Source organism: Pipistrellus kuhlii, unplaced genomic scaffold, assembly GCF_014108245.1.
Source record: "Pipistrellus kuhlii isolate mPipKuh1 unplaced genomic scaffold, mPipKuh1.p scaffold_m20_p_34, whole genome shotgun sequence".
In the NCBI taxonomy this organism is placed as follows: domain Eukaryota; kingdom Metazoa; phylum Chordata; class Mammalia; order Chiroptera; family Vespertilionidae; genus Pipistrellus; species Pipistrellus kuhlii.
The window spans coordinates 4,042,691-4,057,668 of NW_023425534.1; the positions used below are offsets into that span (position 1 = coordinate 4,042,691).

General features: G+C 39.4%; 2 protein-coding genes across 8 annotated transcripts in view; one reads left to right on the plus strand and one right to left on the minus strand.

The window, feature by feature from the left end:
* LZIC (leucine zipper and CTNNBIP1 domain containing) lies at positions 1-13,456 on the minus strand. Of its 4 annotated transcripts, XM_036460806.2 has the most exons (8): positions 13,366-13,428; positions 12,615-12,772; positions 8,053-8,163; positions 5,966-6,101; positions 5,164-5,262; positions 3,672-3,767; positions 3,409-3,490; positions 1-2,950 (listed from the first exon to the last, which is right to left on the minus strand). In XM_036460806.2, exons 3-8 carry the CDS (start codon positions 8,151-8,153, stop codon positions 2,892-2,894), a joined length of 573 nt encoding a protein of 190 aa, XP_036316699.1. In that variant the 5' UTR covers positions 8,154-8,163; positions 12,615-12,772; positions 13,366-13,428; the 3' UTR covers positions 1-2,891. The 4 variants fall into 4 exon arrangements, with proteins under 4 accessions (XP_036316699.1, XP_036316701.1, XP_036316702.1 ...); XM_036460808.2 differs by lacking the exon at positions 12,615-12,772 and having other exon boundaries at positions 8,053-8,161; positions 13,366-13,456; XM_036460809.2 differs by lacking the exon at positions 13,366-13,428 and having other exon boundaries at positions 8,053-8,161; positions 12,669-12,904.
* Positions 13,401-14,978, plus strand: part of NMNAT1 (nicotinamide nucleotide adenylyltransferase 1) — an 18,224-nt gene continuing 16,646 nt past the window's right edge. For 3 of the 4 annotated variants that reach the window (XM_036460800.1, XM_045570602.1, XM_036460803.1), the window contains exon 1: positions 13,401-13,534. The gene's annotated coding sequence lies outside the window, so the exon portion shown is untranslated. The remainder of the gene's footprint in view (positions 13,535-14,978) is intronic. The other variant, XM_036460805.2, reaches the window with a different exon arrangement.

Below are 14,978 nucleotides of genomic sequence, written 5' to 3' on the forward strand. Positions count from 1 at the left end.
TGGTTGAAAAGCTCTAGGCAAAATGGTCTGGGTTTATTTTTTTTTTGTAATAATTTCAAACACGCCATCATTCACTGTAATGATACCCCAGCAATGGTTATTTGCGGTCTTTTTTTTTTTTTTTTTTGCCTAAGATGACTATCCTTGGCTGAGTATCTTCAATAAAAGACTCAACAATCAGAGTTAACAATCCATCTGTCCCAACTCCAACTCCTTCCTGAGAACAACGCCTTCTATTTCTCCTTTTCTGCCTCTACCGCCCACCTAGAATACTTAGCTTACCACTCACAGGATAAAACAAAGCACTGGAACATAGGGATTGTTTTAAATTACTAGATTTCATTAAACAGCCCAGTTGGACACTTGCTCATTGGAATTGATTGTGCTTCCTCCATTCTGTTCATGAAAATATTAGCTTGACCCAAGGATGTAAAAAAGTTAGCTGCCTCAGCTTCAGTTATTGCAGTCTGAGACCTCCCAAGAGGTGTAGAAGATTAGAAATAGCAAAATATGAACGGGAAACACAGTTTGCAAGTCGTTTAATAACTACAGCTGTATAGGACTCACAAATTATTTATTTTTCAAATTATTATCCTGAATTAAATATCAAATTTGTGAAACAAAATACATCATATGCCCTTGAAAGAACTGTATAGTGGTGGATTAACGCTAATTCAAAACTTCTCTCTGCACTAAGGAAGAGAGGGGAACGCACAGTAATCCTGTGGGGTAGGTCCTAGTATCCCCACTGAACAGAAGAGGAAAAAGAGGCTCGAAAAGCTGAAGTAATCTATCAAAGATCGCATGGCCATGATGGCAGTGTCTTGCTAGCACTGCAAACTTGACCTCTTTTAAAGGAAGATTAATCTTAAATTGAGTACTAGTTATTACTTACAAAATGACTATATTACTGTGGTTAATGACAAAAGATTTCACTGATGTTGGTCATATAGGAAGTTTAAAGGAACCAAAATTAAGGTCCCCGGATTCATCGAGGCCCTTTTAAATACAGAATATTGCTACTTTTCCTCATCCTACTACTGGAGGGGAAGGGGGAAGCTTGCTAAGGCTTAAAACAATAACACAGCAATGCCATTCCTACGTACTACATCCAAAAGAACTGAAAACAGGTACCAACACAAGTACTTACACACAAATGTTAACAGCACAATAGCCAATAAGTGGAGAAAATGTTCATCAAGAGATAAATGGAAAAACACAATATGGCACCCATGCAAGGGAATGCTTTTCCTGTTGAAAGGAATGACATACTGATGTGGTTTAACCTCAAAAATATTACGCTAACTGAAAGAAGCCAGACACAAAGGTCACATGCTGTGCAAATGTACCTATGTGAAATATCCAGCGTAGGTAAATCCATAGGGATAGAAAGTAAATTAGTGGTGGCTGCAGGGCTAGCAGGGGATGGGTTGTATCTGATGAAAATGTTTTAGAACTAAATGGTGGTGGTGATTGTATAATACCGTGACTGGACTAACTGCCACTGAACTGTGCACTTTAAAATGGTGAATGAATTTTACGTTATGTGAATTTCACCTCAGTTAAAACAAAAATACACAATAATGAAGTAATGATGATTGGCCAGAGAGCCCTAGATGAAGAGCAGGTAATTTGCTTTTTCTTGGTTTGTCTCAATTTCAATGTGTTGTTGGCCATCATAAAACAATATATGAAAAATTATCCATTAAAAGCTCCAAATAAGGCATTCATGTATCTGAGTTCCCCTATTTTGTCTAGTTGACAGAGCACCTAGTTGAGTTTACAGTTTATATGAAGCTTTAAAGATATTTTAATTTGTACAAAGCGCAAAAAAAAAAAAAGAGTATTGAGAAACATATGAAAAAACTATAAAATAGTCAGTGCCTAGGAAACAACATACATGCAAGTGGGGAAATCTATACACAGCGATGTAAACACTCGGGAGGGAAACCTGCTTTTCCTCAGAACTTTCTTTGTGTTTCTCCAAAAGCTGACTAGTAAACAGTAATCTTCAGTCACCACCCAACTGCTTTCGGCAAAGAGGTCACACACAGGGAGGGCCTAGCTGCCGCTTCCAATTCCTCCCCCGGTGAAACAGCGCAGGAGGTTACGAGTTACTGCAGGAAACTCAACAGGGCTGCCATTGTCCCGAGCTCCAAACTCAGAGGAACAATAGGCCCTATTCATCAGGAAGCTTACAGGCTGGGAATGGTCCCTCAGGGACTACTTTTTGTTAGGACATCGACTTTTCATAAACATGGACTTGTACAAATACAAGTTAATTACTTTCAAAGAACAGCATACCTTGAAAAAAACATTTCAATGGACACAAAATGGGGAGTTTGGACCCCCAAGTTGTATCCCCAACTCTCTGATGTGACTTTAAGCAAGTCACTTTCTTTCTGAGCCTCGGTTTCCTTGTTTATTAAGTGAAAATGACTTCTAAGATCACTTAGGACTCTAAAATTCTATGAACACTTATGAGGTCTATTAATCTTGTTGCTAGACTATTCATTCCAACCTAAGAGGGGATACATTCTGAGCAGAAGAGAATCACGAGTTCATATCGTTTCATTTACTATCAGCACCTAAAAACAAAGGGCCTTTAAAAAAACAGAAACTACTTTCTATATTCTCTTTAAACAGAAAAATCATAATGGATAGGTCATCCCTCCATCCCAACAAGTCCATGGTCATTCAAGCAGACTGCCCTACAGAAAGCACAGTGGTGAAGGGCAGAAACAGAAGCCACAGGTATGTTTGTCACCTTTTCCTAGGTTATGAATGCACTTGAAGAATCTCTTTGTTTCTTTGCAATGACTCCAAATCCCCAGAAGAAAAATGCCATTTACAGCAAGAATGTGATCACCGTCCCGAGCTTCTACACCGCGTCATTTTTTTGTTTTTTCAACCTCGAAACTTGCCAAAGCAAGAACTTTGTCTCCAGAGCCTAAGAGAGAGACACATAAATGAAGATGAAAAGGTCGTTTCAAATGCATTTACAGTTCCAGGTAAAGAGGCAAAAACGTATCACATACATATTGAAACAAATAAAATTCGCTTCCGTTACCAGTGCATTCCCCTAAGCTTTCCCCTTGCCATCCCAATTTTCTTCCCCTCCACACAATCAACTCCAAGGGTCTCTTATTGGTTACAAATGGTAAAAATTTAGTTTACTTTTATATTTACATTTAGATGACAAATATTCTTAAAGCATTAGGCTATATTTATTTAATTACTTAATTATAAAGTATTGTGAAATACACTCAATAAAAGGGATTTACTAAGAACACAATTCTGATTTTACCTCTAAACTCAATCTGAGAAGGCCATCATGTTATCTCACCTACACTATCTGTCCATTGGACAGTAATCCATGTCCAACTTTCAGAAATACGAGATACTCACCGAGGTCTGTAGAGACTCTCTCGAACTGGCTGAGAATAGCACCTGCATTTGCTGACAAGAAGGCCTCATCCTCTGCAGTCAGCTAAACAAAACAAAACAAGTCCAGGGGAGTGGGTTCCAATCTTAACAAGCAGTTCCAGGAACCACTGCTAAGAATGCCCCAGGACCATAAAATAGATCGCAGATCAAGAAGTTCTGTGCAAAATACTCTACACCTTTTCTCTATGGCTAATGCTATCTTGTATTAAATTAAACACAGGTACCTTCTCTCCAAGTTTCCTGAGAGCTGTTAGGATCTCCACTTTCTGTTGAGTGTACAAGTCTCTTTCCAGCTTTCCAACCATGAGATCTCTATCCATCTACAACGGATGAACACAAAGCAAATGGTATTTAAGTTACAAACATTCTATGCATAAAATACAGCTTTTCAGGTCTTCTTCTTTTAAAAATATCCTCTGCTGATTAATATTATAAGGAATTATAGAAACAATTCAAGACAAACATGATAGAAATACTATTCCACAGTTCTAATAAATCTTAATGCTAATCATAATCAGTTTTAGTTACAAATTGTTTAGTAGTAGAGTTTAGGGATTAGGAATTAGTAAGGCAACAGCTTCCTTTAGAGAGGATCTATCCTCTAAGAACTCATTAAACTGAATGAGGTCATTGGTATCAAGTCTCCTGGAACTTGGGTTAAATATTGCCTTTACCACCAGAAACAGTGATAGTATATACTATTCTATCTGTCTGTCTATCTATCTATCTATCTATCCCCTATTTTATATATATATATATATATATATATATATATATATATATATATATATATTAGTATATATATTAGTATATATATTAGTATATATATATTAGTATATATATATATATATATATACACACACACACTATTCTGTGTGTTTTGTATATACTATGTATTACACATAATACATGCTCTATATATATTATTTCATTTAATCCTTATAACAACCATAAGAGGGAGAAACTATTATTATCACCATTTTTTTTTACAGATGGGGAAATTGAGGCACAAGAGTCTGAACAAAATAACTTCTCCAAGGTCACATATCTCTATATGGAGCAGGAATACAAACCCAGGCCAGTGTGACCTAAGTCCATACTCCTAACCACTATCCTACTGAACTACCAGTGTTTGCGAATAACCATTAATGCCTTAATTACAATCAAGTTTAAAAACAGACTTCTTCTTCAAATATCAGGTTTATAAAGGCATTTGAAATTCTTAGGTGAGAAAGGCCACACACACACAAAGCAATGCAATGAATTCTAGATGGGATTTCAACTCAGAGCTCCAGAAGTAAGTAGTAAAACCTCACCGGTAGAGTTCAAGTAGAAGTGGACAGTAGCAATTTAAACTGCCACTTGCTATTTAACCTTCTATATTCAAAATCAACAATAACTGTTCAAAGACTAATTTTGACCATTTTTTTTTAAATGGGCTTTTTTAGAGCAGCTTTAGGTTCACAGTAAATTGAGTGAAAGGAACTGAGATTTCCCAGATGCCTCTTGCCTCTCCATTACAAACCTCTCCCACCAGAATGGGACATCTGTTTCAATTGATGAATCTACACTGAAACAGTTTGCATTAGGGTTCACTCTTGGTGCTGTACATTCTCAACTGATCAATTTTTAAACTTCAGAAAAACATGAGCAAATTGTTGGGCTAAAAAAAAAAAAAATACACATAGCAATTGGATCAATTTAAAGAAACTTTACCTCCGCTAACCTTGTCCGAAGCTGGCCTGGTTGTTTCTTTGCAAACAATCTGATGACCTCTGGGGTTTTAAAGGCCTGGCTGATAGCTGCTTGGATAGCCTAGAAATACAAGGGGAAAACTAACCAAAATAGTCCAATGAATCAGATGTTGCAATTGATGGATGGGTCTTCAATTATCTAATATTGTTACAATTTTAGTTTCCATTTGCTATTTCTGTGCATGTCACTGGAGTCAAGTATATCCTATATAATAAAAGTCTAATACTAGTATGCTAAGTGTCTGGTTGTCCATTCAACCAATCAAAATGTAATATTCTAATGATACGCTAAGGTCGCTCAACCGCTCCAGGGGGCAAATGCTCCAACTGGTAGGCTTGCTTGCTACTGGGGTCCAGCTGATTAGGACTGAGGGAGACAGACCAGACACTCCCTGGAGCCCTCCTGCAGTCCCTCCCAGGCTGGCAAACCTCCCATATCTCTCCCCACTTGATAATGCACTGGTGGGGTCCCTCGGCCTGAGGGATGTCAATCTGAGACCCTTGGGGGATGTCAGACTGCTGATTTTGGCCTTATCACTGCAGGCCAGGCCGAGGGACCCCACCGGTGCATGAATCTGTGTAGTGGGCCTCTAGTAACTAAATAAAAATCTGGAAGCATATGCTGTTTTATCCACAAGTGGACACTCACCTAGAAGTTAAACCTAAAAAAAGGATAAATTTTCTATTTTAAGTATAAAAAAAAAAAAAAGAAAGAAAGAAAGAAAGGACCTAACTGTGTCATCTAGGTAAGTAATTATGCTTACCAGTTGCATTCCACTTAGTTCATCTACCAAAGTCATATTTCCAGACATAATTTTCTTCAGTGAATCATTAAATTCACTTAGTTGCTCCAGCGTTTCCTTTTTGGTTTCTTCATATTCATCTGCATCAAGTTCCTCTCTGAAGTTCAGTGAATATAACATATAAAACACAGGGTTCCAAGTGCAAACAGCAATGTTAGTATTTGTACACTAAGACTTCAGATACATATGTTTACAAAAAATATCTTGGGGAAAAAGTCTAAAAAGAAATATCAAAATACTAACGATGGGTGTATTCAGATATTAAAAATGTGGGCATTTTGCTGCAATATGGTTAACTAAACATTTTTCTTTCATCAAAATGTGGCACACTTAAACCACATAATAGCTTCTTTTTTTTTCTTTTTTTAATATATTTTAGCTAAAACCGATTTGGCTCAGTGGGTAGAGCATCGGCCTGCAGACTGAAAGGTCCCAAGTTCAATTCTGGTCAAGGGCATGTGTATTGGTTGCGGGCATATCCCCATTAGGGGGTGTGCAAGAGACAGCTGATCGATGTTTCTCTCTCATCGATGTTTAACTCTCTATCACTCTCTCTTCCTCTCTGTAAAAAATCAATATATACAGCAGATGATTGGATCCAAAAACTATGGTACATTTACACAGTGGAATATTATGCTGCCATAAAAAAGAAAAAATTCTCATAGTTTGCAGCATCCTGGATGGAACTGGAGAACATCATGCTGAGTGAAACAAGCCATTCAATGAAAGAGAGACACCACATGACCTCACTTATATATGGATGATAAAGAACATTATAAACTGAAGAACCAAAAGATAGATATAGAGACAGTAAAGCAAAAGCAGACTGTCAACTTACAGCAGGGAAGTTGGGGAGATCTGGGGGAGATAAGAGATCAACCGAAGGACTTGTATACATGCATATAAGTACAACCAATGGACACAAAACTCTGGGGAGGGAGGGTATGTACGGGAGGGGGGGGCATTGGTTTATGTACAAAAATAATAATTTAATTTAAAAAATATATTTAAAAAATCAATATATACCTTAAAATATATAGTATATATATATATTTTAATTGATTTTTATATATATATTTTTAATTGATTTTTTGCAAAAAGGAAGGGAGAGGGATAGAGAGTTAGAAACATCGATGAGAGAGAAACATTGATCAGCTGCCTCCTGCACACTCCCTACTGGGGATGTGTCTGCAACTAAGGTATATGCCCTTGACCGGAATCGAACCTGGGACCCTTCAGTCTACAGGCCGATGCTCTATCCACCGGTTACGCAAAAACTTTCTTTTACGCAGTCTATAAATTAATGGTATAAACTTAGGCAAGATAGTTAACATAGCAAAGCCTCATTTTCAGTATCTCCAAACTAAAGATAATAATAGTGCCATCTGTATATGGCAGTGGAAAGTGCTCGGCATGCAATAGGTACTGGCTGTTATTATCATTAATGGTAGGTAAATTTTGTGCACCTTGAAATACAACAGGAATGCAGTACTTGCCATTTGAGTAAGAGGCTCTTTCTATGCATCAGTCAAACAAAGCATTTATTAAACATTTACTACAAATAACAACAGTTACTATTAATGGAGCACCTACTCCATCCAAGCATTTTGCTGGCTCCTTCATTTGTAATATTTATCATGGCTGCAGCCTTGGTCTTTTAAGTAGTCAAGGCTAAAAATACACCAGAAGTTCAAGAAGAACCTTCTCAGCTTGATAGCAGCAGACTATTTTATTATTTAAACCCCTATTAGGGTTATTTTAAATACTGAAGACAAGGTAGGTGTGATTATTTCCACTTCACATAGATGGAAATGGAAACAAGTATCTTGTCCAAGTTCTCACTGGCTTTGTACAATAATTAGATGAAAGACTTTCACTTCCCAGCCTTTAGGACCCAAAGCCTATCATGACTGGATTTCCCCACCAGACAAAGCCTGTGAAGATCACAGAAGTAAAAGTCACACATGGGCCTGAACTCATGGAGTGTGTAATCGTGCTGCAGAAAAAAGCCATTTTTACAGCATGACGGCATACAATTATACTATTACCTGCATTCCTCCAGATCTTGTAATTGCTGCATTAGTCTATCCAACTGTTCTTCTAAATTCTGCTTTAATTTGCTTGTCTCTGTCTTTCCTCTGGAAGCCATTTTAATCTCTAAATAGAACAATAAACCCACATACAGTATGTAGTTGGTTATCCAAAATGATTCAACATACCAGAAAAGTTTTAAATAGGCTATACTCTTCTTCTCAGCTATAGGTGTGGGGAAGATAGTGTGCAAAGAAAATATCCATTTTTATTGTATATAAAAGTTTAAACTCACCTCACAAAAATGCCTGGCAGTTTTCTTTCTTTCTTTTCTAAGTATTTTAATTTTAAATATTTTTTAAATTAAATTTTTTTTTAGAGACAGAGGAAGAGAGGGGGAGAGACAGAAATATGGATGCAAAAGTAAAACATCTATCAGTGGCCTCCTGCATGCTCCTTACCAGGGATGGAGCCAGCAAGCAGAGCATGTGCCCTGATCCCTGGCAGGGAATTGAATTGGCAACCCTTTGGTATATGGGATTGTGTCCAACTAACTGAGCCACACTGGCAAGGGCCTGGCAATCTTCTTAACTGACTTGATGAATTAATTAGAAGTCTTCACTAGTGGGCCTATATTATCTTAAACAGATTTGATAGATGAAAATACAGATTTATAAAGAAATAGATCAGGTGTGAACACAGATTCATTATAATATTCTTTTTCATTCTTAGTATGTTCCAGGACTTAGAACATTCTTAGACCCTAGCTGATTTGGCTCAGTGGTTGGAGCATCAGATTGCGAACTGAGGGGTCCCAGGTTCAATTCCAGTCAAGGGCACATGCCCAGGTTGCTAGATCCCTAGTAGGGGTGTGTGGGAGGCAGCTGGTCAATGATTCTCTCATCATTGATGTTTCTCTCTCTCGCTCCCTCTCCCTTCCTTTCTGAAATCAATAAAAATATTTTTTTTAAAAAAAGAACACTCCTAGTATTATCTTGCTGGTCATATGTGTATTTACCTAATACTGTGTGGGCATGAAAAACTTTTTATATGAATTTCTTCTTTGAAAACGTGCCCATTTTTCTACTGGATTGTATTTCCCTTACTGATTTATATTAGATGGATATGAAGACTGTGTTGCAATTATGTTGTAATTATTATCTCTTGTCTCCTGACTTTAAATTCTACTTATGTGTTTATCACAATAATTACTTTTTTAAAAAAAATATTTTTTATTGACTTTTATAGAAAGGAAGGGAGAGGGATAAAGAGTTAGAAACATCGATGAGAGAGAAACATCGGTCAGCTGCCTCCTGCACACCCACTACTGGGGATGTGCCCGCAACCAAGATACATGCCCTTCACCAGAATCGAACCTGGTACCCTTCTGTCCGCAGACTGATGCTCTATCCATTGAGCCAAACTGGTTTCGGCCACAATAATTACTTTTTTTTAATTATATATTTTATTGATTTTTTACAGAGAGGGAGAGGGATAGAAAGTTAGAAACATCGATGAGAGAGAATCATCGATCAGCTGCCTCCTGCACACCCCCTACTGGGGATGTGCCCGCAACCAATGTACATGCCCTTGACCGGAATCGAACCCGGGACCTTTCAGTCCCCAAGCCCGCACTCTATCCATTGAGCCAAACCGGTCTTGGCCACAATAATTACTTTTAATGGTCAAATCTATCTTCTCCTTTAGTCTTCTTAGTCTGTGCCCCATGAAAGCAGGTCCTAACTATCTCAAGATTAAAAAAAAATTTTTTTTCTATTCTAAAACTTTTATGTATGTATTTATAACACTTAGCTCTTTAAGCCACCTACATTTTTTGTTAATGCTGTGAAGTTAGGGATCTTTTATTTTCTTTCAAATGGACAATCAATTGCCCAAACACTATTTACTAGTCAGTATTCATTTATGCCACCTTTAATGTACTCAATAGTAGCTCTGAGTTTGTTCCACTGATAATATTCTGGTCCTAAGGCATTGCCTTGCTATTTTAATTTTTACAGCTATAGAGTTGATGTACAATGATAACTGATAAGAAGTTGCTTTTATTATGGGTTTCTTCCCCCGGCCCCCTCAATAACTCTTGGTTATTCGTGTGCATTTCCTCTTTTAGATATGTATTTCCAGAAGAAATTTAGATGAATTTAAAATCAGTCTGTCAAGTCTGCTTAAAAATTAAATTGAGACCTAACTGGCTTGGCTCAATGATGGAGTGTCAGCTTGCGGACTGAAGGGTCCCAAGTTTGATTCCAGTCAAGGGAACATATCTCGGTTGCAGGCTCAATCCCCATGCAACTAATTGATGTCTCTCTCACACTGATGTTTCTCTCTCTCTGTCTCTCCATCTCCACTCTCTCTAAAAATCAATGGAAAAATATCCTTGGGTGAAGATAAACAATAAATAAATAAATAAATAAATAAATAAATAAATTTGATTGACATTTTGACAGGGTTTACAGTTAAATTAGACACTAATGTGGAGAAAACTCATATCCTTGAAATTTGCATCTCCCTATCAAGCAATATCTATTTTATTAGACTTTCTTTTATAATTTTTAAAAAGAAAATTTTTTTTTCACAAAGGCCTTGAACATTGGCTATTCTTAGATATTTTTTATTTTTTGTTAATATTGGGAATAGGGTCTTCATTATTATAATTTCTGATTAATGCTGGTGTAGAGAAGAGCTACTTATTTTGGTGTTGGTATTGTATGTATCTAACAGTTATAGCATTTAAGTTTTTCTATTTATAAAAATTAAACTTACATTCCTTTCTGGAAACAAATATTGCCTAATATTATATATAAACCTTTAATCGAAACCTAAATTATAGGGTAACATATTAAAACATTTAAAATTTTCCTACACATAATCATTATCAGACGATTTAATATACAAACTTCAATGAAGAGAATGCCTTACATCATATTCAAAGAATTTAATTAGTGAAAATCTACTCTTACTACCTGCCATATCTCTTAAAACTAGTTTAAATAATATACAACCATTAATAACATGTAAATAAGTACAGCCAGAAGTGTAATTTATCATAGCTATGCCTCATGTAAAATTTCTCCTGGAAATACATAAATTTTATTTTAAATCTGTTGTATTTTCCAGTAAAATTCAAGACAAACCTGAGATATAAACCGAAGTGTCTTTTCAGGATTAATTTTATATAATCTAACCATGCTATTTTAGAACATGCTATGGACTTTCTTTTTAAAAAATATATTTTTATTGACTTCAGAGAGGAAGTAAGAGAGAGAGACAGACAGAAACATCAATGAGAGAAAATCATTGGTCCTGCATGTCCCGTACTGGGGATTGAGCCTGCAGCCCAGGCCTGTGCTCTTCAGTGCGCAGGCTGATGCTCTATCCACTGAGCCAAACCAGCTAGGGCTATGCTATGACCTTTCATCCTTCTCTTGGGAGCCTGAATTTTTTTTACCTGACAAACCCAGGTCTTTCCGTCTTAAGGGTCTACCTCAAGTTCCACCTCCTCCACTATACTGCCTTCTTTGGTTTCCCCCACTCACTAGGTTGTGAGTTATTTGAGAGTAGGGATTTTGATTCCTCTTTATAAACCAGCATCTAGCACAACGCTAGACACACAGAAAGTACTGGATAAATAATTGGCAAATTAATAACGAAAAGCGATCACTTCTACAACATTCCACTTTTTTTTTTTTTTTTTTTTTGGTTGTTGGTTTTTGTTGTTGTTAATCCTTTCCTGGGAATGTTTTTTCCATTGCTTTTCAGAGAGTGGAAGGGAGGGAGGGGGAGAGAGAGAAAAACATCAACATGAGAGAGACACATTAATTGGTTGCCTCCTGCAGGTGCCCCCACAGGAGGGCATGGAGCAAACCAGCTACCCAGGTATATGCTCTTGACCCGGAATCGAACTTGTGACCCTTCCATATGTAGCCTATGCTATAACCACATAGTCACACTGGCCAGGGCTGCATCCCACATCTTATTCTCTATTTACCACTTATTTCTTCCTTGAATTATATGAGTTCATTATAGCATGTTTTCTGTGTCTACCTCTCCAACTGTAAAAGTTCTGAAAGCAGAAAATGAGTCTGATTCCGCTTAGCCTCGATATTCAATAACTGGATGAAGTGTATAAAGGCACAACATATCTTAGGGAGGTAATACTATTCTAAATAAATTTCAGGGAAGATGGAGAAACTTTAAAAGCCTTAACCTGGCGCTACATTGAGATTTATCCCAGAAAGATTAACTCGCTGGCACCATCTAGCTTTCAATAAAGGTGGTGCATCTTTTACCAAAAAAAACGGCAGAAATGGTTCTCAAAAGCTAATCGGGAGAGGAAACTACTCATTCATACTCAGTTGTCTCTTAAAAAAACAAAAAACTTTTTAATTTATTTCGGAGAGGAAGGGAGAGGGAGAGAATCGTTGGTTGGCAGCCTCCTGCATGCCCCTTCCCAGGGATCTAGCCGCAACCCAGGCCTGTGCCCCTGACTTGGAATCGAACTGTGACCTCCAGGTTCACAGGTTCTCGCTCAACCACTGGGCCCCGCCCACCGGGCTCCGCCGCCTCTTATCACCCTGACCTCCGCACAGTGCTGACAGGTCTCATATTGCCTAACCCTCCAGCTCTTGGAGTCCCAGTGTCATAAGCTTGAGGAAAGAGAAACTGTTCATCGGAACTACAAGAAGCTCATGCAAACAAACCACCGTGGGGTGGAGCTGGCTGGGGAAAGAAAAACCATTAACAAGTAGTTTTTATTCACTAAACATAACCTTGGCCTAAAGCAGCCCAGAGAGCTCCCACTGGAGCCGCCGGCAACTGAAACACACGTCCCTCTCCTTCTAGGAAGACATCAAGGGGGCCTTGTGGGGGGACGGGGAGGAGGGCAGCCTTTCTGAGAAGTTTCCTAGCGAGGGCGTTACCGAGGGAAACCCCGCTCGCGGACTCGCCGGGAGGGAAGCTGCCCAGTCCAGGAGGCCCAGAAAAGGAAGGGCGGAGAGCGCGCCTTTTCCCGTTTCCGGCTGGAAGTGGGCTGCGTTTGGACCTCAGCCTTCCGGACGCGGTCAGGGGGCAGCCCCGGCCACGGCCCCAATCCTGTCTCCACGGGGGGACGTGGAGCTCCTTCCCGCACGGGGTCCGGCGGCGGCCGGGCTCGGCTGGGCCCCGGTTCCCGCCGGAGGTCGCCGGGAACCTAACGCCCCGAGACTCCTCGGCCCTCCCCGACCAGAACCCGGACAACCTCTCCAGGATTTCGGGGTTGCCTCCCCGTCTCAGTGCCCTGGTCCTAGGAGTGAAGAGCCAGGGGCCCCGCCTACCTGGTAGTCCTGGGCTGGCGGACGCGCGCTGGGGGAGCACTTCCGCCTGACGCACGCACTTCCGGCCGCCGGGAGCCAATGAGCGCGCGGCCGCGGGTGTCCCCCTCGCTGGCGTCCGGGCTGCGGGCCTCCCCCCCAAGGACTCGGGCCGCTTTGCTCTGAGGACATGGTAAGTCCCCACCCCGAGCCCGTGAGAAACTCGTGCCGAGGGGAGTCAGCCCAGCACCCCGTTTTGTGGCGAGCAGAGGGGAGTCCAGGTGGTGGCCTCTTTGACGGTCAGATACAACGGTTGCTGAGGCGAGGTCACATTCAAGTTTGGGGCGAGGAGTCTTGCCTCTTCATTCTTTCTTCTCTCTGTGGAACCCAAAACCTCTGTCAATTTGCCTCTGACCTTCGAAAGTGGTGAGTTCACCCTGAAAAAATAAAATAAAAGTTCCTCTAGAAGCGGCTTTTAGAGCTTGGCGGAGGTGGTGGGAGGCAGAGTAGGAAGTCTGTTCTGAACGATTTCTCTTTCCTCCAAAATCTTTTCCAAATCAAGAAAATGCTAGGTCGCCCTAACCGGTTTGGCTCAGTGGATAGAGCGTCGAACTGAAGACTTAAGGGTCCCAGGTTCGATTCCGGTCAAGGGCATGTACCTTGGTTGCTGGCACATCCCCAGTAGGAGGTGTGCAGGAGGCAGCTGATCAATGATTCTCTCATTGATGTTTCTAACTCTTTCCCTCTCTTCCTCTCTGTAAAAAAAATCAATAAAATATATTTTTTTAAAAAGAAAAAAAGAAAAGGAAATGCTAGGTCCACCTTCCTGGATGCGATTTGACACTCACCCCGCATAGAAATAGAGAGCCAGAAGCACCAAGCCCCTGGAGAAGGAGACTAGTGAGCTGTTGGTCAGCACTTTGAAAATTACTGAGAAATTAGGTGGAAACCATTTTCTGTTGTTGCCCAGCCCATCTCTTTGAAGCGTTTCTGGCAAATACGTCAGAAATGTTACCTTTAAAGCTACTTCTTTTTCAGGCGCGCAGAGTAAACTTCCAGCTGATATTACCAGAGAACTCTACCAGAACGAATTATTCCTGTCAGTTCTGCCTGATGGTAGAATTCCTTACTTCTTACCATGAGTTGTATTTTAGAGTTAAAATTTGGGTGTGAAACCACTGTTTGGACCTCAATCTTCAGGACGTAATAACTATGTGTACTAGACCATGGGTGTGTGTGTGTGTGTGTGTGTGTGTGTGATGTAATCACTTGATAAGTTACTTAGATCTCTAACCACTATGTCAATTGTAATGGGGAAAATGTGGATTAAAATAAAGACTGACAAACTGGTTGGAATGGTTCAGAAGCTTACCTTGCAAAACACTTCAAATTCACAGAATGTCCTTTGTAAAAATACTTATGTTAATGTAATTATCTGGAATTTCTGGTATGTGGCTATGTAGGGAAGTGTCAACATTTTAAGTAATAGGGAACTTTCAATACAAATAAGGTCAGTGCGAAACCAAAAGCTGGAAAATACATTTTATTTCACAATTTGAAGAACTTGCTGAATAAGCATTTGCTCTTGTGTACTTCCCCTAATTTTCATGTTGGTGATACAATATTCTATTCAGGCA